This window comes from Plectropomus leopardus, chromosome 1 (genome assembly GCF_026936395.1).
Source record: "Plectropomus leopardus strain MGB_pleo_1.0 chromosome 1, ASM2693639v1, whole genome shotgun sequence".
Classification (NCBI taxonomy): Eukaryota; Metazoa; Chordata; class Actinopteri; order Perciformes; family Serranidae; genus Plectropomus; species Plectropomus leopardus.
The window spans coordinates 8,268,186-8,295,941 of NC_142176.1; the positions used below are offsets into that span (position 1 = coordinate 8,268,186).

Consider the following 27,756-nt stretch of genomic DNA (forward strand, 5'->3'; position numbering starts at 1 on the left):
TAGAACATGTTGGGAACTATTTTTAGCTGCAGATGAATACACTTTTAGTGTGCTACTGAGTACTGACAGCAGCAGGATGGTTCTATGTGGGACTGAATAAAAATAAACTACAGCATGTGTGTTCATGGTAATGAAGGAACATGTAACCCAAAGTTGAGTTTTTGTGGAGGTTTATCTCCTTGGAAATCAGATGCATTTGTTTTGGGAAAGTTATTCATGTTTGCTCCTGTGCATTACTTTCCCCTACAGGTTATTTGGGAAGAAGTGGCTGGATTCAGTTTTTGTTCACCTTAGAAAGAGTTCAGGTAAATAAAACTGTTATTCGTTTGATTTCCATTTGATAAATCTCCTCCGTATATCATGACCATAACCTATTCGCCTTATATCAGATGCTTAAAAAAACATGAAAAGGCAGACAACATCGATCGGTGTGTTCGCAATAAAAAGGAAATTAATAACTGCTCATAAAAAGAAATCTTCCAGATGCCCTGCAGCAGTACAGAGCTGCTGAGCTCAGGCCTCTGCAGTATAAGCAGACATACACTGGTGCTTATAGAAATGATGTGTGCAAAGGCAATGTGGCTTAATGTATGTTAATAAGCAAGGCTGTGTGTGTGTGTGTGTGTGTGTGTGTGTGTGTGTGTGTGTGTGTGTGTGTATGATGCAGACATGCAGAATACTCCAGATGGCAGCGAGAAAGAATTGCGTTTACAGTACGATGCATGAGCAACCAGGAGGCTGGGAGAAGACGCTGATGATTATGACGCATAATCACTCTGATTAACTTCACGTTTGACTGCTGGAGGTAAATGAATGTTTATCCACACGGCAAACAAGCATCCTCACCCCCCCACCCTCCTCTACGTGCTACACGCTCTTCATTGCTGGAGGTTAGAGGAGGACGAGGAGAGAAAAATGCTGACTGCAGCTCTTTTTCTGTCAAAGCGCCGGCCATCACTGCTGTCACGTCTCACTCGTTACCATGCCAACGGCACTGTCACTGAGTCTTTGCTGCTGGCGCCGCTCACTGGGTCTGTCAGTCCACTGCAGAGAGGACAGACGGATGCAGCGTTCACACTGTGGGAGCTACAGCAGAAACCAGAGCGTAACAAATGAACAAGAGCTCCAATTCTAAAGTAACATCAGTATTTTTCCAATTTGGGAGCTGAATATAGTATTTATCTATTGAAGTCCTTTTGTCCATGAGGCGGTAGACTCAAAATAATGTTACAAAGTGGCATTTGAAGCCAAGAAACAACCAAAACCAGATGCAACCTTTTAAAGAACTATAAGGGCACTCAGAGCGTGCAGATCTCGACCAAGGCCAAATGACCCATAATGTATTAACAAAAGTGAAGAAAGTATTTCTGCCTCATCATTTGGACCCGCCTCAAAACTTTTTGGGTTCGTCCTTGGCCCATGCTGAACCCTTATACAAAATTTCATCAAAATATGGACAGTGTTTTTTCCATAATCCTGCTTAAAAACAAACCAACTAACAAACCGAATCAGAAATATTGGCAGAGGTAAAAACAGCTTAGCTACAGTTGTTTTGATAGATTACATGATTTGTGCACGACTTTTTCAAGATCAACAGAAGAAATTAATGTCTCTTGGTTGGCATGTCGAGACAACAGAGAATTAAATTTAAAATCTTGACCAAACTCATGGTCACATTTCTGACTATCCTGTCTATCTAGCAAAACACTGTCAGAGCTTTGAGCAGTATTTTTTGTTTTTTTACTGTAGCCAACAGAAAGAAATGCTGCCAGGCTGGACAAAGATGTAGCCTGAAATAAGAATGTTAAAGACACTGTCTGACCCCCCACTCCATCACCAACTTAATGAACTGGGCCAGTGGTTGACACTATGGACGCAAGACAACCCAAGTGTAACAGAAAAGGTCACTAACACAAATGCCTGGTTTGTGTTTTCTGTTTGGCTAAACCCTGGTGTATGAAGGCTTTTGTGTGGGTTTGAGTGGATGCGACTCACAGAACGGATCATGTAAACAGTGTACTCTGTTTGGATATTTAAGATTTTCCTAATTCTGAATTAGCATTTTCCAATAAAGACGTGGGATATGCTGATATTGTTCCAATTTTAGGAGCATTCTTTGGACAGGCAAGTTGGGGGTTTTACTGCAGCTTGTGACACACAGCCTAATGCATGTTAATGGTCAGCTCTGTGTGTTATCATGGTTGTGTTGTACAAAAAACAACTTATGTTCATTTTGCAAGGCTGTAGTAGAGATGTATGCTCAAAAGAAAAGCCCAAATTTCTGGTCAGAAGGAGTAACAGATCTACTTTTAAAGAGTAACCCCAAAACCACTTTTTCAGGTGAAAATCAATAAATATATTGGTATTTAGTTGTGTTATTGACTGATTCTGGTCAAACTAAAGGCCCTCTAAAGGCTGAAACTTTGCTATTGCGATTGAATTTTGCTATTGGCTGTTCCTGGTAGCAAGAGCCTGCTTTTATCACCAAATGAGCCCCCTGTTGCTTCCCAATTCCCCAGGAATTGCACCAGCTTTGATGCAAATTATACATAGTGGCTGAAAATGAAATTCTACCATCCAGGTCCATCACCTGATGCCTACAGGCCAAGAACGACTTTTTCCAATCGGTAGAGAGACATCTGTAAAACAGTCGATAATTTCTTGTGGGCGTCAAAACCCCCGCAAAATTACTCATTTCACAATCTAGATTTAAGCCTCGCAGTCTGATAATAATTGGCACGTCTAAGAGAGCCACAAGATCAAATTTTTTTAGGTCGCCATTCAAGCTAGCAAAGCACAAAACAGGAAGTCAGTCGTTCTTGGCCACTTGGCCTCGCTCAGCTTTCTTTGCTTCATGAGCCAATGAGCAGCTCTCGTATGATTGATCAGGAACCTGCCTCACTGCCCCCCCTCCCAGCCCTGCCCATTTTTGAGCATTTTTTACATTCCAGGTAGGAGGCACTCAAGCCAAAAGTGGAGGGTTTAGTCAGTCGTTAAACATTATTAAAGTCTTGAATATCAACAGGTTTTTGGATATTTGAAAATATTGGAACGTCAACCTTTAGAAGAAGATGTTTAAAAGAAAGAAAGAGGGAAACTGTGTTTGCATGGTTGAACAAGTCCGCCACTGGGAGAAAACTTTGAAATCCCTTTTCTGACGCAAAGAAGCAAAATAGAAAAAAAAGGCTACAGCCATTCCACCTTTCTATAGTTGTACGTGATAAATGACATGCTAGGGCTCGTTAATCAAATTATACATGGCTGCATGTTAAGGAGAATATTTACATGTCAATTTTCATGAGCCATGTAAACAGTTTAGTAGGAATATTGTCTTTAACGGAAAGACAGAAAAAAGCAGAACTGATATGTAAATATCCAATGTCTATAAAGACAAGGATCCCCAAAAAACAAAAAACTATTTTTGCTTTCATTTACTATATAGGAAAGGAGAACAAGAAGCTTCAATTTCACACTAGCTATAATTTAGGAAATGCATCAGAGCCTGGTGCTCATGGGAGGCAGCGGATGACTGCAGACAAACTCAAGTTGGCAATAGACCGCGAAAGGTTAAAGTAATAATTGCTTGACCTTTGCTGACCTTTTCTTAAAACACAATGGCAAGAAAAAAAGCAGTGTGGTACCCAAGACGGCAGCTCTCAAAACTTTGCAGAAACTGTCAAACTAACCCCTGATGTGTCAAATTAAAGTACTGAAACATACAAACAGAACTACCGACTGAATGTCAGACAACGACTGCAGCAGTTCTGCTGTAATCAGACAGACCAAACTCCCCGTGGAAGAGGCTTCAGGAAACTGGCCACTCAGATGCTGGAAGAAAGAGTTAACCATGTGTGGAAATGAGTCGGGGAATGGAGCCGGGCTTTCACCACGATGTCGTACATCAACATGCCAGTGTCATTAAGCACAACCAGGCCCACAGAAACGGTCCAACGCAACCTTTCTCCATGAAATTACACTGGAAATACACGGCTCACATTAGCGATTCATTTAAACTGTTGTCCTTTTAACCATTTAGCTCACACTTACCATATCCGCAGCTCCACAGTGAGGGGAAAGAGTGGACTGAACTGAAGTACTTCAGTATTTAAGGTTCTGTGTAGGATTTTGGGGGATATAATGGCAGAAATGGAGTATAATACATTAAGTATGTTCCCTTAGTATGATCCCCTGAAAGTAAGAATCTTTGTGTTTTCTTAACCTTGGAATGAGCAGTTTATATCAACACAGGGAGCGGGTCCTTGTTCATGGAGATCGGTATGTTGCAGTGCCATGTTTCTACAGTAGCCCAGAATGGACAATAAAATTACAAGCTGAAGATGGCACCATTCGCGTTTCTGGTTTCTCGAGAGTTAGCAGCCCCCTCTACAACAAGGATCATTGCAAAAACAGCTGCCCCGTTACCATAGTAACTTACTCACCCCTGCCCGGGTGCACAAGAGGAGAGGGAGAGAGTGCTGTGCTGCTGTCAGAAGTTATCTTTCTATTTTTCACTGCAAGAAAATTCTGTTGTGGTGTGAGCGTGTGTGAAAAGTGTCAGTTGCATGTTTCTCATGGTCAATGTGAGAGTTGGCAGCCCTGTCAAGTTACAATATTCATAATTTTTGTGCATGTCACACAGGTGCTCCGTTTACATGCGTCGGCACATATAAACACCAGAACATATTAGAGAACATCCCATGTAAACAGCCAACCTAAAATATTCAATCAGACTGAAAAAAGAAAAGTGTGCATGTAAATAAAGCTAGTGATGCTCATGGCCACATTTCAGCCACATCTCTTTGACATCATTTAATCTGGTTTTACGTCTCAAACCTTTCTGTTCAGAAGCAGGGCTGATGGTCCAAATACTACAAGTACTGTATAGACAGAGAACCATCCTGTGTGTAGAGTTACAGCCCTGAAGAACCTGAGGCTCGGCTTTGCAGCTACTGTTGGACTGCTCAAGGTCCTTCGCAGTTCAAACGAGGCAACGAGGTGAGTGAGTGAACTGAGCCTGGACAGGTGAGGGCGGGAGAAAAGCGTGATTTTAGAGGAGCTACAGCAACACTCAGGACGAGGGAGGTGACTCAGAAAAGTGGGTGGGAACAAAAACCACCTGACTGTCCAATGAAAAGTCCTGACAAGAACAAATGCCCATGGTGAAGGTAACCAGGCCACTGCCTCACCTCGAGGACCATGGGACTTTCTTGCAAAAACAAAAAAAGAAGTGTGACCTCCTTTCTCTGGTTACATTAAGTAGGTAAAGCTGTGAAAAAGGACCCTCCTCTTCAATACTGGAGCTACACAAACACACCAGAGCATGACAAATGATTCGCTGTTTAATTTATTACGCTGCCAGCCGGGAGGATTTGCAGGGATGTTTTGTTCCAGCCTGCTGCGTGCCTTTTCTCTCTTCTGCCGGCACCTCCCACAGAAGCACAGCCTCCGAGTTAATTACTGCTGCACTCGTACAAACACATCAAATAGGATTCAGTCTCCGCCATGATAAATCACCACAGACAGAGTCGGTATTAAAACAAACCACTGGATGTTTATGCCCGGCCCTCACTACAGCCGATCAGAGCTGAAGGTGCTTCTCAGTCAACACTCTGGAGGAGAGGCCACTGTGTGTGTGTTTAAGAGAGTTTGTCATCTTCAAGGTGACTTTAAAACTTTTCTCTTACAGCTGGGGGGAGTTTAGTATAGAAGTATGCAAGTACTCTTGTGAATTTGAGTGTGTAAAGGAGCAGTGTGTGTGCGCATGTTTGTGTGTGTGTGTGTGTGTGTGTGTGTGTGTGTTGTAAAGTACACCATAGGAGCCTAGCAGGCAGCCGGTGAATGCTGTTAAAAACTCAATTTCTGGTTTACGGCCCCCGGAGGAGGCTGGGGACTGTCGGGGTGCCCGAGTGGAGCGAGCACATCAATAACCTGCCGCTCATTCCCTCACTTACACACTTCCGCCTTAAATTTGCTCTTCCTTTACAACTTTTTCCTCCTCATCCTTGACTTGGTACTCATATAAAGCACAGACAGATGGAGAAACTAGACCCAGTTAGATCAAAACTGGCTGTATCTGAGCTCAGACTTTGAACATGCGTGCTGTGACGTATGATATGCTTCAACGTAATCTCAAAATGCCCTGCTGACCGTAACATCAGGCACACGGTTAACAAAAAAATAAAGACAATTTGTGTATGTTGAACTAACAATTTTGTAAGACAGCAATTGATCCAGGTGGTTCGGAAAAAACATTTTTCGCAAAACTGCAATGGAGAAACAGGTTTTTTTCCCCCGCTTTTATAGGTGATATAATGTATGACAAAGGGTCAAAGAGTTGCTACAAGAGGTGTTATTGCATCGCATTACTCTTTAAAAGTTGAGTGGCTAATCTGGAAGTTTTGAATCCACAATTCCTCTGTGAAATCGTGGACTATCATCTCCAAGAAATCCCTCATAAGTGGCCAATCCCGTGAATAAGGGGCTTGCCTTTCCATTATCGCTCGCATAACATGCCTACGTCGCCTTCGATTGGAAATAATCATGGCTAGTGCGGTGGCTGCAACCAGAGATACACCTGCTAATGTTTTGAAGAGCCATTGTCATGCTTCTTGGAATGTTTTTGTGAGAGGAGAAGTTGCAGAACATCACTCAGTGGAAATGCAGCCATCTCGCAATTGTGTTTTATCGACACTTCGAAAATATCGTTTTAGTTTTGGGCAAATCTGTAACGGAAACCTGCCTATAGATTTTCCAAGTCTCTGAAATACTACTGGAGGAATGAAAAGAGAAGATATTCCCTCTTTCAGTGTTACGGTGATGTGTCACATTACTCCACTATCATCCATAGATGTTCAGCTGTATTCAGCTGCTTTGAAACTGGTGGCTGTGAAGGCCATAGCATATGATTCATGTTCAGTGCCCCCTCGAGCCTTGTATGAAAGCATCTGCATTCATTATGTTTCTCCGCTCTGCACAAGTGAAACAGGGAACAGAGGCCAACACTCTGCACCAGATAATCAAATGAAATCTGTCTGTTTCGCTCTGCAGTTTCCCCACTTCTGTCCTGTGTTAGCATACTGTCGTCTTCAGACTCAGCTGCGTTTATCTGACCCAGCGGAGCACGAAGCCTACGATAGCGTTTAAGCCGCGTCAGAGGTTTTGACGTGCTTATCGTCCGGGAGAGGGCTGAGCGTGGCTACGGACTGCCGGACTTCAAGCGCCTCCGTCCCTCTGAAGGTCATTTATTACAGTAGACTCCATCTAATATCTGGTCAGCGAGTGGACAGCCGGCCCGAGGCTCATCCATCCCCACATCAGCTGACACATCTGTGATTCCCATTATGATAACGCACACAGAGGAACAGAGCGTACCGAAGTTAGGATCTTTTACACAACGACTGTAATGTGTTTATAGTCGTTATAGTGTTTAGGGAACGCAGAAAATTTATCAGGACACATTTATGCCATGAACTGTAACACCAGCAATAATAACAAAAGGGATTTGTTCTGTATTCAGTTAATCAAAGCTGTAACATTTACTGATCCAAGCCACTCAGGCTTGGAACAGTCCCTCCTGGGATAAATGCTCTTGAAGACATGAAGTAGAGCATTTATGTGTTCAATTTTCTTGGAAATAGCCGAAGAACTTGGTAGTGAATAAGTTCTTCAACAGAGAGTGAAAACTTTCTGATATTAAAAGGTCTCAAAGATGAAAAGCTTTGATAAGATACTGATGTGTCTTTTTATTTTGCATCTCAGTTTTTGCAATTTATACTATAGATCAGAGAATCCTAATGCAATTTTCTAGGCTGTTTTTTTTTAATAGTCTGACCTGTAAATTCTGATTTTGACCATTTCAAATTTTCTATCTTTCTAAAAAATACAAAAGTCCCAGTGGGCATTTGTGCCAAATTTGAAGAGATTCCTTCATGGCCTTTAGGTATAACATTAACAAGAATGAGACCGAGGCAAGGTCACAGGGACCTTGACCTTTTGCCACCAAATTATAATCAGATCACTGTTGAGTCTGAGTGGACATTTGTGCCAAATTTGAAAAAAATTCCAACAAGGTGTTCTTGAATTATTGCATTCAAGAAAATGAGATGGACGGAAGGTCACACAGACCTTGACCTTTGAACACCAAATTCTCACCAGGTCATCACTGAGTCGAAACATTTGTGCCAAATTTAAAGGAAAATGACATGAACGTGTTCTTAAGATATCATGCTCACGATGAGAAAAAGGAAATCACAGTTACCTTAATTTTTGACCTCTGACAACCAAAATCTAATATGTTTATCGTTGAGTCGAAGTGGACGTTTGTGCCAAATTTGAAGACATTTCCTCAAGGCGTTCAAGAGATATGTATGTGAATGGGCAGAACAGACAACCTGAAACCTAATGCCTAGAGTCATGCCTATCACTAGCATGGTGGCATAAAAATATATTTGTGTTTAAGTTTCTCTGTTCATGGCTGGTTGATAAAATATTTGCTACAGATCAACAACATTATGCTGAACTTCACATCAAATGCTCTGTGATGTTTGCCGGAGTTTGAACCTGCAGAAAGTTATTTCATGCATCCATGTAGCTACACCTTGCCACCAGCTGCGTCAGTTTAAAACACTGTGATCTGCTGATACATAAAGAGAGAATCTATAAATATTTCACTGGTCAGTTACAGAGCGCTCAGTTTGCAGCGTGTCATGATTCAGAGGCCTGCAACCGGCTATCAGATGAAGTTTTACATGCTGTCTCTGATGGCTGAATGTGATTTGTTTTGATCCCTCGCTGTCTCTGTGGGTGACAGATAACAGGTGTCAACCAGCCTGACTACATCTCCACCACAGACAGATTACCTGCCGCAGCTCGCTATGACGCACCGGCGAGATCCACGAGGAAAATAAAATCATGAAAGAAAGTAAACACATACAACACAAACCTCAATGAAACGCAAAATGAAAAATAACCACATATGAACTCTTTGTCCCACGAATATCCACATGAAAGTTGACAAAAATTAAACAACACACCAATGTTTCCTAACCATGTGGTCTGTGTGTTACTGACCTGTTTGAACAGAGAACGGTCTCTCTAGTAGGAAGATAGTCTGCTTCCAATGCGTCTTTGTGACCTGAGGACCCGTGGAGAACATCACCTGGTGTGATAATATGTGGAAAGAGAGTCACATTTTGGCATTAGGCAAAAACAGAATAACCTCTGGATGCTGATGGACATGAAATAAATTTAAAAATCTGTTTAAACTGATGTAAAACTTTTTAAAGACGTTTTAGGCGTGTTCAGGTAAAATATATAAAAACCTGAATAAATTAATCTTAATTTGAGTCTGAGAAAGTATGCTATTAACATTCATGCCATTTAATGTTAAAAGAAAAAAAATAAAGTGGAGAGTATTATACCTGGAGGGATTCCAGCCAAGTGTCACATTGTCAAAACTTACTTGATGTCATGAAGGAGTCTTGTTTAAATGAAAACAAAGCTGCACAAAAGCTGGGAATCAATCCTCTATTTCATGGTTTCTATTACAGTCAATCCACACCTACACTTCTGTGTTGAAATAATGTATAGCTTAGTATGCATTATAAATGAAAACCTAACTGAACTGTATGTATGAAGCAAACAGATATATATATATGCTACATTGTCTTCAATCCCAGTGAGATGCACATTTTCTGGATCATCCACAACATGCAGTGTGAGTCTCAGGTAAAATAGGAAGTGCAATCAGAAGGTGTATCTGTGTTGCTCACAGAGCTTGGCATCGGCTGTTCCAACTGGCCGGCTCTGCTGGGTTAGTGCTTATATCAGCAGTCGGCTAGGACGGCCGTCGATTGCCAGCAAACGCCTCAGGGAGGGGGAACACACTAAAGCGTGAACATAATTGAGTTTCCGTTAAATGGCTTGGCTGTTACCGCTCCTGCTTACCTTGTTGCTGCAGCCTTTGTCAAAGAAAATGTCAAAGTAGCCGACAATTGCCTGCAATGAAATATGAGGGAGGTGTTAGAATGTGACAGTACAATAAACCCCTGGATTTGTTTGACTAGCCTGCAACTCTGACATGCAGAGCTGAGAAAGAGGCAGGAGGCAGAACAAGTCTCAGGGCCTTCATGAGCAAAGTAAGCTAATGAGCTGCTGTGTTTAGGAATAGGACAGTAAAATCAAATCAAGAATAAAATTTACTGTTTAAAAATTTACAGTTAACATTACAGAGCTAACTACCATAAAGGAGACAAAAGAATGCAGTCAGGCTGACACGTTCCGGTCAGCTGATGGATATGTTCATGTCCGACCAAAGTCAGATGGGTCAGAAAATTGCTGGTGTTACTTTCATAAGGCCGTGTATCCACCAGAGCATATTTTTCTCAGCTCACAATGCAAGTTGCTGTTGTTAATTGCTTGTACATGTATAGCCTATTTTTCTGACAGTCTGGTTCAGTTCAGTCTGTTACACAATAGAACAGTCTTTTTTGAATTTACTTTTTTTTTAAGATTATTTTTTGGGGATTTTCCCTTTATTGATAGGACAGCTAAAGAATGACAGGAAATGTGGGAGAGAGAGGGGGAATGACACACAGCAAAGGGCCACAGGCTGGAAAAGAACCCGGGCCGCTGCAAAGGCCTCGGCATATGGGGTGCATACTCTAGCAGGTGAGCTCAAGGCCTCCCCGTTTGTTGAATTTTCAGTGTCAAAATGTGTGGATGGTACCAAAAGAACTGTTGCATTTTGTCCCACTTTTTCTCCCATTTCTGCTCAGGTACTTAGCACACTGATTTGATATTAAAGGGTGGGGCTAGAAGCACTGCAGTCTGTTGATTGGTCAAGAGAGAATTGTAACACTTGCTCAAGGACAAAATGCACATACCTGCTATTTTTAAATATCTTATCAATTGTGAAAGAGACTATAAGCACTCCAGCCTGAGGACGATCAACAAGGTGCAGATGTTCCTCTGCATCGCCCGTGAAGAGCAAATATAGTGACGCTGGACGTAACAGTGATGCTGCTATTACTATCCAATAACTACCCCACCCACATTGAATAGTACTGTCTGTGATGGAAACAATAAATAGATCAACATTTAAGGTTAATGTCTGTCAAGTTATGTACCTGTTGCAACAGTACAATACTAAAAATATTTGGTGGCGCTATGCCTATTTTATGGTTAGCCTTTGTGGTATTTTTTCCGCCCCTCCACCAATGTGATTGGACAGCTAGATAAAAAGATGTGTTGAAAGATGTTCTTCAACTGTCATTTTTTCAATTGGAAAACTGATAAATAATCACAGAAGATTTTCACTTTCAGATTTATCACTATGGATCTATATTACTAAGTCTCCAAAAATACACTGCAGTTCAAGGATGGATTTAAATATTTCTAAAAGGGAAACGATCGCATCAGAATGGCAAAACAGTTAATGCCAGCTTTTGGGCAAAAGAGAATTAAGTCTCTTAAAGACATACGATGTTCCAGAGATATTCTACGAGAGAATGTTAATGTCATGTATGACGTTGTGGACCAAAGAATTAACACATATGCCCCTTTTGCACCAAAATTAGCACGTGCATGCAGGTTTTTCAAACACGGGTAAACCTGGTAAATATGGGCAACTGGCTGTATCCCCACTGCCAGTGAACACACCGCTGGAGCACATGAGTCAGCCTTTCTGTCAGCTGGCGTGTCTGTCTGTTTTGTGTGTGTGTGTGTGTGTCCATGCGATGAGCAGGTAAACAGTAGACAGCGGCAGGAGCGCAGGTCTGTGAAAACTTTACGGTTGTTACTTCTCTTTATATATCTCTTAATTGTTCAGTATTTATTTCAAACTCAGTGCAGACTAACTTGGAACAATATTTGAGCGCAGCTTGGGGGGAGATTGACGATAATTAGTGCTGGCGCGTCATTGCATCTCGCCGTTTAGGAGCTGAAATTACCGCGTTCACACAGGTGTTGTGTTCCCATCAACGCCAATCGGAGCCAGAGGCGATAAATACCTGTGTCTACTGCAGAGTTATTTGACCCGTGTGTGAATGCTGATCGGAAGCATTGTCACTAAATTAGAAAAGCCAGATGCTAACGGATGTTCGCAGGCTTTTGGTGCAGTGGGAATGAGGCTTTAAATTGTCCAGTATGATTTTTGTCATCAATCTTGTTTAACGCTTAGTGATGAGATAAACTCTTGCACACAGCTTAGCTGGAAAAGTTCTGCCTTAGCGACACAGTATACAATCTATTTTCAGATAAAGTTACATACCTTACATTTATTTTTCACTTGCCCAAACAGACAACTGCATGAGGCTTTTCACTCACAGACACAGAGTTTGCTTGACCTGGACATGCGTTTATACTGAGTCCTGTGATAGAAAAACAACGCTTTGGTGGACACACAGTGCTACCAGACAGAGTGCACTCAGTGCGCTTTGACAAATTTATCTAGAGATAACATGCAGATTTTTCCCCCCATTGACCAAAAGATTAGTGTAAGAGTAGGTAGAATCTAGTCAACCAAGATTTTTTTGGTAGACGTCAGCCCTAGAATTCAAATTAACTTGCTTGCCATGCCATTGTTGCTGGGGGAGTGTGTATGTGTGTATGTGTGTGTGTGTGTGTGTGTGTGTGTGTGTGTGGTCTGGAGAACAGTACTGGCTGCCCTATAACACACACAGTGGTTATCAATACGACTCATGTGAGATCTGCACTCTTCAACCCTCCTTCCTCTCGCAAACCAACTTGGTTTCTCGTTTAGGCTGAGTCAACAACAGCTCCCATGTGCTCCCTCTCACCTCATCTGGGAGACTTGTCACTGGACAAAAGACATAAATTATGAGGCTGCCGCCAACAACATCGAGGCAATTTTGCTGACAATAAAAAAAGAAACCCTGCTTGGTACATGAAATTAGCAAAGGCGGCTATTCTGGTGACAGTGTTGCAGCGATGTGGAAACACCCAGCACAGAGGAGGAATCGGTTCAGGAAAAAATAAACTAATGTGATTTTAGTTCATTTGAATAATAGCCACTAGTGGAAAGGAAATTAGACAGCTGATAAATCTGTGCAGGGAATCCATTGTTAGTTAGATTTTGTGTAAACCAAAGACAGATACTGTAGCCAGTCTGACGCTTAATTAAAGCTTTTTTACATCTTTAATGTAACCAGAAATAACTGGCTTCTTCCCCTTCATATTTTGCTTTCAGTTCACAGAATGCCCACACAGAAATGTAGTCTCTTTTAAAATATGCTGCCTGCTGATAATGGATTTACAGAGCTATAAACACTACTGTGTGAAAAACCAATTCACCCATCTAAAACAAACTGAGGGAAAGTCCAGGGCCAGAGTGCCTGTAGGTGACCGTTGTCAGATATGTGAGGTAAAAACCACCCCCCGGGCTTGTTTTCCTCCCATTTCTCCCCCCACTGGAGGAAGAGAGGCACTCTATCAATCTCAGGAGCGCACTTGTAGTGGCAATGATGCAGAACTAATAGCTTTTAATCCTGACGCAGCTGACAACTTGGAGGCCAGCTCTCTGAGACAAAGAAGAGCCGAATCAATGCAAGAGAGGGAAAGAGGTAAACAGAGGAGGGAAGAGAAGTAAAGAGAGAAAAATGGGCAACATGGAGAAAGTTGAAAGAAAGGAAGAAACAGGAGAAGGAGAGTGACTATAAAAATGTAAAAACTGGGGAGGAAGTTTCTTTTACAGGGTTTTTTATTGATTTGTATCACAAAATACAGCACCATCTGCTACCAGCTTCTATAAAAGTCTCCCAAATGATATTCAATAATTTCTGCAGGTAAAACTAGCACTTTTTTTCATAATGGATCTATACACACAAAGATACACACATGCAGACTCGATAATCATCATCCCGTCAGAAGCCGTGTTCAACACACTCCCCGCGCTGAGGCTTCAATCAACCTTTATCGACTCAGACAGGCAGGGGCAGCGTGCTAGCTCACAACTGAACCGCCAGAAAAGAACCCAAAGTGGATAAAAGAGCATGTCAACCCAATGCAATTATGGCTTTTAATGAACGCTACAGAGACGCTCGCTACTGAGGTAATTAGGAAATTAGCCGTAATTACTCGTCAGGCAGAGCGGATTCACCTCTCTCAGCCGGGGAGGCAGAGATCATCCTCATCGCGCCTCGCTGATGACAACGCCTCGTAAGCGAGATTGATTGTCACTTCTGCATTGTGCAACTTTCACACAGCAGCGAGATGGGCAATTAAAATTTAGGCCACAGAGTGAAACTTGCAAATACAAAACCGGCGGAGAAGCTCGGCGCCTCGCTGCTCCATTAAAATCATATTTAAAAGGGGGGAAAAAAAGGAATGTAACTGCCTCATGCATAAAACACAAAAGATGTGAAATTGTTAAGATAAGCAATAAAGACCTTGATGACTCATACCTGATGTGAACTGTACCGAGTCTGGCTGATCACAGGCTTTTAATGCTTTCTGATTTAAACTGGGCTGAGGGAAGAGAGTTGATCAAACTTCTTGGGGCCATTTGAAAAGACTTAATGATAGTTTTTACAACAGCCAGTAAAACGGGATACCAAGATTCAAATTCAATCTCCAGATGGGAACTGAAAACTGTCATTTAACAGCAAAAGCAGTTCAGCTATCTTCACTTAATAGAATACAATTAAAACACCTAAAAAAGTGTGTACTGGTGTTCCTGACTGTTGCTTAATTGCTCTCTGGTGACCCCATCCCTCAAAAATGAAGAATGGAAAGTGAACATTGCAGCAGTTGCTAAATATCCTTAAAGCAACATTAATTAATCTTTGGCCACTAGGGGGGGAAGGAAAATACCAAAACAAGCAGATAGATACACAACCTCCCACATATGAGCAAACATTTTACCATCTATGTCCAACAAACGCAGAGCAACATTAGCATTCAGTCACCTGTGTGTTCACCTGATGAAGACCAATAGTTTCATTTTTCATAACTCGTGAGGAAAGTCTCAAGCTGCGAGTTTTTTTTTACTTTCTTCAGTAGCTGTTTACTTATTTGCTAAATTTGTCTGTGTTTTGTTGCTTAGCTGGTAGAAAACAGCTGAAAACAACCATGTTTTTTGGAAATAAGATAGCAAATGTGTTGTCTGATAAATGAGCTAAAAGAGGCATTACACAAAGTCATTTAGGTTGATCACCACTACGATTAAGGCTGAGAACGGATTACAAAATGTGCAACCCTTGTAAACACTGTAACAATGTAAACAGTGATGCTGTAATGTCTAAAATCATAATTTAAAGACAGGGTGGAAACAGCAGCAATATGCTGAAATATATGTCTAGGCAACATGGGCTTAAATTCTACGACTGCTGTGTATTTGACACCAAACGAGTGTCACCATTTCCCAACCAAGCAGCACGCCCAAGGGTAAACATCCTATTTCATAATAATGCTGAAAACCTGCTTAGGTCTGCTTTTTCCACACAGAAAATTGTTCAGGAATAAATAAGTGAATTGGATCAAGAAGCAGAATCCATAATGTTTTTGATATCAATATAATCTTTTCAATTCCCACCACTAACCATGGCTTTCTGATAGCTTGGGCTTGACACAATTTAACAAAAATCAACACAATCCTCGGAAATATCTTCACTAGACTGCTAATCTGGGATAACAGCAATATACGTATTTGTGTGTGTGTGTATTCTACCCCAAAGATATTAGATTTTTATCTTTGGGATCAGTCCAAATACCAAAGCTGAATCCTGGCCTTTGATTTTAAAAGACTACTTCCTCTGATGGCAAAAGTGCAATTATGCAAACCAAGGCTGAGAAAAGTTATGAGGACCTAATCATCACTACACAGGCACGTGACCTCCTTGAACAAAAGTTCTTTAACAAGGACGAACTCTAACAACAGGACCTGCAAAGGCCCTGCTCAAATGCTCCTGACCTCACACAACTAAAGACTAGATGAGGTGCTAAAGGTCAAGTGTGGATTATGAGGATGATAGGATTAAGGGGCCTTTATTGGCATAATTTTTTTAATTATATTTATAACTATGTTTTCATTAGGTTTTAATTAACTGATAGTAACAATTGTTGTGCTTTTGGTACCATAGAATGAAAAATTTATCAGGGGTGTAACAATCCACCAATTTACATTGATCATCGATGCAAAGTGAAAACATCAATCCATATCATCCTTTTTCAGATGCGCCTTTATTTTGAAATTCTGCGTCACCGTCAGACAGCGTCACGCAGATGATGACAAGCAGCCAAGAGAAAGACCATGAGGATAACATTATTTACTCAGGAATAAATCATCAGCTGTTCTGTCAGAAGACGCAGTGACTTAAACCAGTGGTGAGTAAGAGAAAGCATAAATAATATATGTAAATTAAAGTTATGAGTAGAGGGAAAGACAGCTAGCCTCTGAGCTCATTTCGTATCGTACCATGGCATACTTTGTGAAATCAGCAAATATCGTATTATTGTATTGATATAATATTGCATTGTGATGAAACCAGTTATTTACATCCCTACCATTTCTATCTATATACAGAGGGGGTCTTTTTCCACAGTGTCTGCCATGTTGCTCCACAGAAGCCCAGAATGGACAAACCAAACCCTGGCTCTAGATAGGGTCTATTTTGTTTTTACGTTGGCCACCTTAGTTCTCTTACAAACTTGGCACACTAAGCTATTTTTGTGCCCTCACAGACCTATGCTCAAGAACATTTTTTTTTCATTAATTTATGATACTTTTAACAACCCTGCAAAAATGTTATATCTGAGCATCTTTGTAGTCCCTGAAAGGTGAAGGCCTTTGTGTCCAAGCACACGATGGAGAGGAGGGTTAAAGAAACGAGAGAGCCAAACAGAGGGGATGACGAAAAGAAAGGGTAAACTTAAAACACGGAGACACATACACACACCCACACACCAAAAACAGGACAAATCAGAATGAGCGCTTTTCATTTTCATCAGCATTTAGCCTTGGGCCCCGACTCTGTCTGCAATAAGTGATGACAGTGGGCTTCCTGACGGCCCACGGAGGAGGCTCCACAACACTGCAGCTCTCCGGCCCCCATTCTCCAGGAAGAGCGGGGGGAAAATTAATAATTATCATCATGGATAACACCAACAGGGAGCAATTCATCATCGCTCCCCTTTTGCACGGCTGTGTGTCAGCGAGCTGCGTGGCCTGGCCAGATACCATTATACGACGTGGGGGGGGTTACGGGAGGGAAAGGGAGGGGCGCTGAGGGGAGGGAGGGAGGGGCGGAGAGGAGAGGGCTAATGCGCTTTTGATGGGGTTTATCCAGGCGTGGAAGCTTCAAGCACGACCACCTCACGGGCGGGTTAGTGTGAATTCCCCCCTCCTCCACCTCCTCCATCTCTCCCCTCAGCCTCTCCACCCGACTGCTGCCACTCCAGTGAGGTAGAGGGCGAGTTAGCCTGGTCTGTAGCGCACCTCCAGTCAGTGTTACTCACTCACGATGCCTCTCAGACAAACACACAAACAACTGTATTGTAACAGCTGGAGAAGGTCCAGATTCATGCTGTGCAAAACTGTCTGTGGTTAGCCGCATCGCTGAGCTTTGGTCAGGTAATCTCAAGGAATAAAAACACTGAGCACAGATAAATTCGAGGTGAGAGATGGTAGAGAGAGGCAGGTTTTTTAACAAAAAATGAATATGTGAGGTGTGAACCTATAGGCATGCACACAACTACACAAAGGGGAATTTGAGTTTTTGTTAACCCGAGTGATATTCTCATTTTTTCTCCCATTTTATGACTTAGTCGTTATAACTTTTTTATGAACCACTGTTAACATGATTTGGAAAATGCAAACTCATCAAGCATCAGGGCAGCTTTTCCAAAAGACTTCATTTCAAATTAAAACTAGAGACCATCTTGTGATGAGATCACACCAGCTGTAATACAGCAATGTGCAACCTGAAACAAATGTGGGCCAGAGGGCATAAAATAGGGGGCCAACTGAGCTCTTCCCTACTTCCTACATCGCTACCTCCAGGCCCTCTTGCTTGGACCACACCCATCCTCGAACTCTGTCTTTATTGTGATCTTAAATCCACACCTGTAAAGTTTCATGAATCCATCTTGCACTGTTGTGACAAACTTACGTTATCCAAATTTGTCCACTGACAGACACCTGGCAAAATACTCAAAACAGCTTCTGTTACCAAAGGTGTCTCCAGGGTCACATTGTGCTACAATAACACACACACACACACACACACACACACACACACACACACACACACACACACACACACACACACAGATTCACAAGAAGAATCTCAAACACCTTCTTTTGATTACAGCTGACAGCTGTACAGAGGGTGTATTTCTATTAAATTCAACTGTTTGGATTATATTGTGGTTTAGAGTTAAAGGCAACTCCACAGCTCCACCCACAAATCAAAATTTGGGAATTAGATGGAAATGAGCAATGAGTGACGCTAGTGTGGCTACATCCATTATTTTTTTTTTTACAGGTTATGGTCTGAACGAGGCTTTATGCTAATAGCAGCTAATGTAGCCTCAAGCCTCAATGAAGAGAAGGGCTGCAGACTGGTAAGCTAAATATTTTATAACTCCACACCCTCAGAAAGTTTTTAATTTTAAACCTGTAGTCTTCAGCCTTTAAGTAACTTCTCCTACACACTTAAATTATTTGTGTCAAATCAGCGCACTTCCCCTTTATATTATAGGATTTTGATATAATCAGTATTTATTGATAGTCAACTGGAAATAGTCGGCAGAAAAGATTCTTGATGACATCCAGCTGATATCCTAACTCTGAACACTATGTGCTTTATGCTGTTGAGCTTCAGAGAGCGGACTTTTCCATTAAACATACCCTTCTTAATGTGCTGAAAACTGTCCTTGAAGTTGACGAGTGCCTGCCCCGTCAGTCCAGAAGGCCACCCCCCCCCTCACACACACACACTATTTAAATTTGATGGAAAGCAGGTCAGAGATGGATTGCGGAGACATTTCTTCTCTGTAGCGCTACAGTAGCTACATCAGCAGCGGTGAGACAGCAGCGTTAAAATTAATTACACACAGAAACTTATTCTCTCCTGGAACACCATCAGCATACATCATTTTCAGCCTTTAGGAGGGGGATGAGGCATTTTTGCTACCTGTTCTACACTTCAGGTGAATGGATCACAGAGCTGTGGAGGCTAAAAGAAAAAAGGTATAGATGCCCTGAGAGAATCCAAGTTTTAATGAAAGTTTTAGCACATATATATCCTGTATGTGGCTATGACATGGTGTATACAAGGCGCAGATGTGAAAGAAAGGCTAGGAAAGGAGGGATATTAAAAAAAAGCAAGAGTGAGAGGATTTGTCTTGTGCGTGAACAGCGCAGACGCAGGGGTTGTGCTGTTCATTTAATGCAAGGTTAGGCAGGCTGAGCTGATGAATGGACTGTCGACAGGAGAACAAAAGCAGGCGCTCCATCACAGGACGGGAGGCGCAGCGGCTCTCCCTCACCGATCCCCGAGCACTGGTCCAGGAGCGGTTTACCCTTCACACATCCTAACCTTAACTACTACTGAGGAGCTGCAGCCAATACTGACTACAGATCAGTATCTCTACCATAGTGTCACCCTATTCCTGCAGGTCAATAATCCATCTGTAAATCCTGGGACAAGCAGCCTGGATGCAGGAGGAGAGTCTCTGCAAAGCGATACCTTCTGCACAGGACACTTGCATTATTACCACCTGGATGAAATATACCTGATAGCACAACTGCTATACATTCATCTCATGTATAGAAATAATCAGACATATTTTACACATCAGCACACCTATTGAGGATGTTTAGGAGCATAACATAGCAAAAAAAGCACCTAAAATAGCTTTAACAAACAGAAAAATCACATATTTGTACCATACAATCCCATCATCTGTTTTACTTTTGCTGGACTCCTAACATGACTGGACTTACATCCAAGCCATAGAAACTGGATTTTTTCAATTACAGCACAGAAAAGACAGGAAAAATGAGAGGATGTTTACAAATCCCATTAAATTCACCGGCCCTACCCAGGGAGCACAGGCCAGATAATAACCACCTATTGATTATCCATTAAACCAATACACCAGACAGTGCAGTAACACTGCAGCACAACACAAAGCTGCGCCGACACAATGGGCTTTTCTACAGACAGATCACTCCTCATGGTGCACAGCGTCACAGCCTGCAGTCGCGAGGCTGCTCTGTAGTCGGCAGGTCGTTGCTGGTATCACATAGAAATGTGGCTCAGCTGTTGGAGGAAGTTCAGGGGGAAGTGTTGAATGGCTGGAGGGGGGGTGTGGGGGGTTTTGGTGGCCGCGAGCACCTCACCAAATAGACTCATAAACCATTCTCCATGCTTTGGTGCCTGTAGCTGACCCTCACTGAGGACACACACTTCAGTTTGGTGTTGCAGTCGTTGGTCAAGCTGACCTGCACACCATGACTCAAAGGGTTCAGCCAGGTTTCAGATGAGTCATGTAATGTCTGAGTTTCTTTATTTAATCGTTTTTATGTTAACAGCATTTATTTTCTGTTGTTTTCTATTACAGAGCAGAGTTCTAATTCATTTGTTTTGGTTTATTTGTGTAAAAATCAATTTTAACGAAGGACTGTACAAAATGTTTTGTATAAAAGCCTCAAGTTTGGCATTTTAGTTGTCGCCATCTTGGTTTTTTGGAGCCACAAGTAACAACATTTGGATGAGAAGATGGAGCAGGCGAGAATCCCAAACAATAGGCCATCATGGTGGCTACTTGTCAGTTACAAGGTAGCCATGCCCAAAAGTACATCCCGCTTCATCATCTATTTTACTCTAAATGGAACCACAATTAACAAATGTACATTATGCTCTACTGAAGAAGACTCAAAACTACCGATTGAGACCATGAACTAAATAAAATGTTCATTGAGGTAATAAATCAAGTGAGAAGTCAGATGATTTTCTCATAGATTATAACTGGACTTCTATTTGCAGCCAGTTAAGTTGCCCCCTGCTGACCATTAAAAGAATGCAGGTTTAATGCGCTTCTGCATTAGCTTCACTTTTGAGAGCTCGAGGTTTCGTCTACTTCTTTTATATAGTCTGTGGTTTAAACAGAGTACCACCAAAACTAGGGCTGAACGATTTGGAAAAGAAATCTAATTGCAATTGTTTTGCAATTGTTATCATTTGCATAAGTAGAGGGAATAATAATTTTAAATCATTATTCTCATTCTTATTGAAAAATCTGCTGAAATGATTATGGTGTGATTTTTGTTGCAATCTGTACCAAAAAAGTGATGTTTCCTAAGTCTGCAGAATATGATGTGTGGACCAGGACATCTCTTCGGCACTACAGTATTTATAATGGAATTTTGACACGCATTTTGTAGCAGGCCATATTGTGATTTTGCTAAAATTTAGATTAATTGTTTAGCCTTAACTAACACTCTTGTTAGTTAATTGTAAGGAAAAATTGTGCATTATCAGGTCAAACAATTAATACATCATATAAAAAGTGATTACTTTAGTGTTACATAGCAAGATAAAAATGTGTCGAGCATAAAAGAAAAGGGAGAGAATATTGAGCTTGTTTCCAAAGTCCTGTCTTCACAATCAGTAAACACGACCAGACCACAATCAAGTGGGAATGACACAAAGTAGGCCAAGGTGAACGTTTATGGTTCTTGTTGGCTCCACATGGCCACTGTACACCCGATGTGTAGTTACATTTTCAGGCATTTGGTTTCAGGCTAAAAAGAGCGAAAGAGCATCTGTATACAGCCTCCATAAAAACTCAAACTAGACGTTATTCCTCTTTTATTCATGCAGTGAAATTATGCATTTTAAACCGTCAAATCCTCAAAAACCAAAAACAAACAAAGGGTATCACTTACCCTGCACCGTGTTGAGCCAAGCAGATAATCATATCTGACAATGTCCTGATTATTCTGGATGATTCACAGGCTCAACAGCAAATGCCTCAGCAATGCTCAAATGTAATAGGAGCTTTATGCGTCTTGCTCAAAGGCACACAGGAAAGTGGATCAACTATGTCTAGAAGAGAACTACTCATTAACTTGTCTTTGCTACCAAATGGATGAAAATCTTGTACCTTGTGGTCTCTAGGTTATTCTATTTACAGTACGCTAACCTGTGTTACAAGTGATGTATGACAAGTGAAGTATACAAGCGGAGAAGGTTAAAACATAAAGACTTAATTTAAAAAAAGAGAAATTAGTTTTGGTTCAGTGTATACACCGTGCTACCAGAACGAAAATCTAAAGGGAAGGCGAAAAAACTGCAACTATTCCAGACTCCAACGTGAGATGTGGCTTGTGATTGTGTAAGCGAGTGTGTGTTGGTGTTTAAAAGAGAATGACAGGGCAAGCGGGCTACGAACATTCACTATGTTGTATGACATGTGATTCAAAGTCACATTAGCCTCTCTGCTCTGATTCGATTTGAGACTCTATTAAATATCCAACTGGCCGACATCCTCTTAACTACAGAAGCACAATCCATCAACGTGAGCTGACTGATGTCTCTGCTGTTCGTACTGCCTCGATCATTCACAAAATAAATGATAAATGACAGGTTCAGTCAACAGTGGATGTGCAAACTTTTGTTTCAGATCATTTTTCTTTGTGTGGCCTTAAAAATTTAGCATTTGGACTAAATTAAGACTGAAAATAGCTCACCTGGGAACATTTTTGTTTCCCAGGTCAGTTTTTTCCCATATTAGACAAGTTTTTCTTCAAAATAATTAGTTTTTGCATTTGAGATCTCAGCAACATAAAGTTTGATTTTCTGATCAAATATTTCTTTTTTAAACAATTAAGCTTTAGTCTCACAAGGGTGGTACTTGATTGCTGTAGAGGCACAGCATGCAGACAAAATACTACATATAGTACAAATGTATAATACTATACTTCGTTTAAAAACTCAAACTTTATTTATTTAACAAACCCTACAAACTTCTGCATAGTGATAGCATTGCTGGTGTCTCAGTCTGTAAGCGGTGTCTACATGTAAGTACTTACCGTGCATTCTGTGGTGTTTGTTATCTTCAGGCAGAAATCGGATGCAAACTCCAGCTCTGACAGACAAACTCTGTTACAGTCGATCATCTGTTAAAAGTTGAAAACAAACAAAAACAGGATATACAGTTTTAAAAAAAGAACAATGCAAAATACAAAACAATCATGAAGTTGAAACAGAAGGATTCTGAGTCAGATTTTGAAGTTTTTGCAGGAATCAATTGTGAAACCCTGAAAACAAATAAACAACAAATGCAATGATGGCAATTACAAATCAGGAAATGGGAAGAAGCCATGGTCCATGCACGCTAATCAGTTGATTGGCCAGCCAATCAGATATAAATTGGAATCCTGCGCAAAACACACAAATAGAAATGAAACCTCTCCAATTTTCTGTTTTTCTATCCATCATATTAGAAAAACAACTTCAAAAATCTTATCTCTACATTCTACAAATGAAAAATACAATTTTAGAAAATTGAATTCAGTTGTGGGAGTCTGACTTGCTGGCAGTTTTGCTTAAAAATACCCTGTTGATGACCCCTGACTACAAAAGTTGTTATTGTTACGTGCCCCATGAGCTGGTGTAATGGATCTGATTTAATGGTAAACAAGCAAGGATCATACGATTTCAGTTCACTGTGCTGCACTGCATGGGCTACTTTTACACCCTGGAGAAAAGTTGACTGCACTATGTCCAACAGAAATTTGGCAATTTGCTGCATTAGCTCCAGACAGCTATGTGGCTCTCTTGGCTAGCAGCAGGTGGATGTTTGAACAACTAAATTCTACTAAATCACAAATTAATGAGAATTACCGCCGCTGGTTTGTATGCCTCTGTGAACCAGTCAAGTTACATTTACAGTTTACATCTATGCTTGTGAAAACACGGATGCTTCAAACACGTTTCACCTGGCAGTGCAGGAGATCTATGCAATCAGCAGTTTCAAGATAATATCAACAATTCAGTATCTGAACAAATGCCTCCTTTTGTCCCTGAGATTACAATGAGAAATGGACAGAAAAATGTTTTTGCAGAACACCTGACAAAAAAATACGAGGCCGTATACATGGCAACAGTTCTTGCATGAAATGTAAAACTTCTGTCATAGCTTGGCCTTTTATTCACATGATATCGGCATTTTGGAGGCCTGAAAATGCAAACTTTTGAAACCAAAGTGTAATTTTTGAATACGCCACCCCCTCTGTTGCCATGTAAACTAGCGATGCCCGGATCGTGTGAAAACAGTGACGTCACGGCTGCATTTGGGCATGCACATTACATTTCAAACAAATAGCCATACGTGAGTAGAAAGACAACAATAATAACAATGGCAGACTTCTGAGCTGTGTTTGCGCTGCTGACTCTACTGAGTTTACCAACACTGTTGGTTTTCATGCATGCTTTCGCCATTGTCTTTTTGCTTTATTAACCACTCTGTAGAAAAACGCCTTTAAGAGCATGCGTGTGGTGTTCTTCTATAGTGTGTCATTACAAAGTTACACCATCAACTACTGGCCTGGCATGCATACTACAATGTTCTCGGTTGTTTTTGTGGATACATGTACACAAGGATCGTTCTCACAATGTTATTGTATGAACGCATTTTTTATTTAGTGGGGCCCTTCTAGTATAAACATGGCCTACTAATGTTGGTATAATGCATACAAAGTAGGTAAAAAACACCCAGTGACATCAACTCAACAACCCTGATGACACAATAAATATGTGTAATTCCTGGCAGGTTTACATGAGCATCACAGATTAAGCAAGCGACACACTCTACAGCTAATTACTTTGTAAACTGTTAAAAATAATGACTCTGGGCATGAAACACATCATATAAGGCAGGTTTAAAGCTGCAAGTTAAACATTCCTCATTATGAACATTGCTGTCTGTTCTCACTCAGAAGAAAAACTCATCTGTTTTGCAGGAATTTATAATTCCATGAAAGGGCTCTCAATTTTACGGAATAGCAGCCAGCCTTAATGGAATGCTATTGGATCGTATCAACGGGACGCAATAGATGAGAGTCCATGTAATTTGGGCAGAGGGGCTGTCTATTTGTCACTGGAGGGGAGCAACTATCGATTAGAGGATTCAAATTCCATTATATCAAGTTCTCCCCTCATTCATCACATCCACACACGTGAGGAGGACATGCTACTTAGCAAACGGGCGAACAGGCAAACAAACACACGATGGCATGAGAGACAAGCGGGAGGAACATTCCCACACAGTAATTTTCAGAAGAGGTATCTGTGCTTTTATATGTTTCAGAGTGTGTGTGTGTGTTTGTTTTATCTCTGTGTAATGTGTGTGCTCTCCCATCAGCTCAGTGAAAACCGCTCTATCCACAGGGGGCTGAGAGTAATGAAGTTTCCTTAAGAGGAACTTAAACAAGGATTAGACAGATCAATCACCCAGCTCCACAGCATCTCTCACACACACACACACACACACACACACACACACACACACACACACACACACACACACACACACACACACACACACACACACACACACACACACGCACACACACGCACACACCTTCAGAGCCCTATCTCTCTCTCCACAGCTAACTCCTGCTCTTCCTCCCTGTCTGGAGCCTACCAGCTCAGGCGCCGCAAACTCTATTTTTTCCTACTTGTAGCTTCTGACATCTTTGAACATTAGGATCAGACGGACATATTGGTTTGCCGATACGACTCATTGATACAGGTGTTAGCTATCAGACACTTGGTTTCATCTACAGGTGACACAACTGATAATCCAATCTGATCACTGCTACAGGAAAAAAACGGAAGAGTCGGCAACAAATATTTTAGGCCTTTGTACACCAAGTCTGTATTTTTCACTGTAATTGTCACACTTAGAAAAATAAACACAAACTCCCAAACTTTTGTCTGTCATTAAAGTTTTCAGGACAGGTTTCGTTTTTCTGCATTTTTCTGTATCTGTGTGTGTGTGTGTGTGTGTGTGTGTGTGTGTGTGTGTCCCTACCAGACATATTGCCAGTTCAATTGGATCATGGAAATAGGAGGTCTTCTTTTTAATGGTCAATTCCAGTATTGCTAACACGTATCAAACTGACATCATGAACTAGACCTGGACACGTTCGGGATAATTCAGCAGCTCCTTTATCGGCAGGTAAAAGTCCCCTTAATTTTGACGCGTCTCTTTTACTACTCTACAGTATGAGGATGACAAAGTCACTGTTTGACAACTCCATTTTGCCTTGTATTGTGAATTTTTTGCAACGAATAGAACAACAAATCACATCTGACTCAGTGTGCAAGATTTCTGTGCATAAACAATTTTTATCGGAGGATGGCTAAAAAAATTTTAAAAACGTATTCATTAAATTAAGACTTGGTTTGCAAAGGCCTTAGCCTTAGGGCCAACTGAAAATGGTTCATCAGTGCCTACACTGTTATTCATGCAGATTTTAATGATGTTTCTCCAACTATTTTCATTTGCTTCATATCCCTAAAAGCTGTACAACCTATAATAAAAGGCTATGTAGGTCAATAAACCATAATTACTGATAAAAGTATTGACATTGTGTCATTAAAAAAGCTGTTTTTTTCATCAGAATATACAAAATAAGAATAAAACATATTAAGAAAAATATTTTAAAATGTAGAAACAAACTAGATATTTCTTAACACTCCAGAAATTATTTGAACTATGTTGTTAATCATTTTAATTTTCAGATATCCTCCTTTTTAAGAGCAGCGTGCAAAGGCATTGTGAAAATCCACATTGTTTCCATGTCCATTGATATGTCAAATTAGTAGACAAGTCACTCTATTACATTCTATTATCAGTTCAGGTATACTGATTATCAGTTAACTGTTACAGGTAACTGTCACAGTACATAAAGAACAAGCATGTTTACCTGTATGACTGTAGGTTCAGAGATGAGTGTGTCGGCATTCACCACCTCCACCGCTGCCTCAGGTACCACAACCTTCTTCATGCACGCCATGTTGAAGCCGTATACGTCGTCCCAGAATGCAATGTGGTCCCGGTGCTTTTGCGTGTCTCCAACTGCTGCCAGGCTGATGTTACAGAGGTCTGGATAGACTGTGGAGAAAAAACAGGATTAAAGGGAGTCAAGGACTGAACATACATAAATAATAAGTACAAAAAAATATTATTTTTCATTGTCATTGTTTTACAAGTAAGAAGTCGCCCACTAGTTTTAAAATTTATCTACCACAAAAAAATGACCATGTATTCCCATATAACTGTAACAACCCTCTCCGCACTGCAGTTCTCCTGGACTGCTTGTCGGTGCACACTGACATATAATTATTAAAGTAAACTGTTATTCAGTTTGCTTTGGTGTGCTGGTAGGGTGATTAAAATGCTTGAGTTCACCAATAAATAACTTGGTCAACCAGAAACTACAGAAAATAAGAAAGTAGAAGCACACAGAAAAAAAGAGAGAGTTAAACTGGTGGGGGGAGACTACCTGTGACATGTTACAGTAGTTCCTGTGGTGCTGTTCACCCCTGGCAGCGCTGTAAGCAATGTTATTTGGCCCACAGCCAAAGGAAGGAAAGGCAACCAGCCGTTAAAGAGTACCACCGCAAAAAAAAATCCCAAAATCCACAACCAACAGAGAATCTTAATTCTGAGCTGGTAGGAGATGGATTCCTGGCTGGAACATTTTGTCAGTAAAGATGCACC

General features: G+C 41.1%; 1 protein-coding gene across 1 annotated transcript in view; it reads right to left on the minus strand.

The window, feature by feature from the left end:
- prmt3 (protein arginine methyltransferase 3) overlaps positions 1-27,756 on the minus strand; it is a 71,779-nt gene that overhangs the window by 2,107 nt on the left and 41,916 nt on the right. Inside the window, exons 12-15 of the mRNA XM_042487014.2 lie at positions 26,960-27,147; positions 23,057-23,143; positions 9,946-9,996; positions 9,070-9,157 (exon numbers count right to left, since the gene is read on the minus strand). Of these exons, the coding sequence (XP_042342948.1) occupies positions 9,070-9,157; positions 9,946-9,996; positions 23,057-23,143; positions 26,960-27,147 (414 nt within the window). The remainder of the gene's footprint in view (positions 1-9,069; positions 9,158-9,945; positions 9,997-23,056; positions 23,144-26,959; positions 27,148-27,756) is intronic.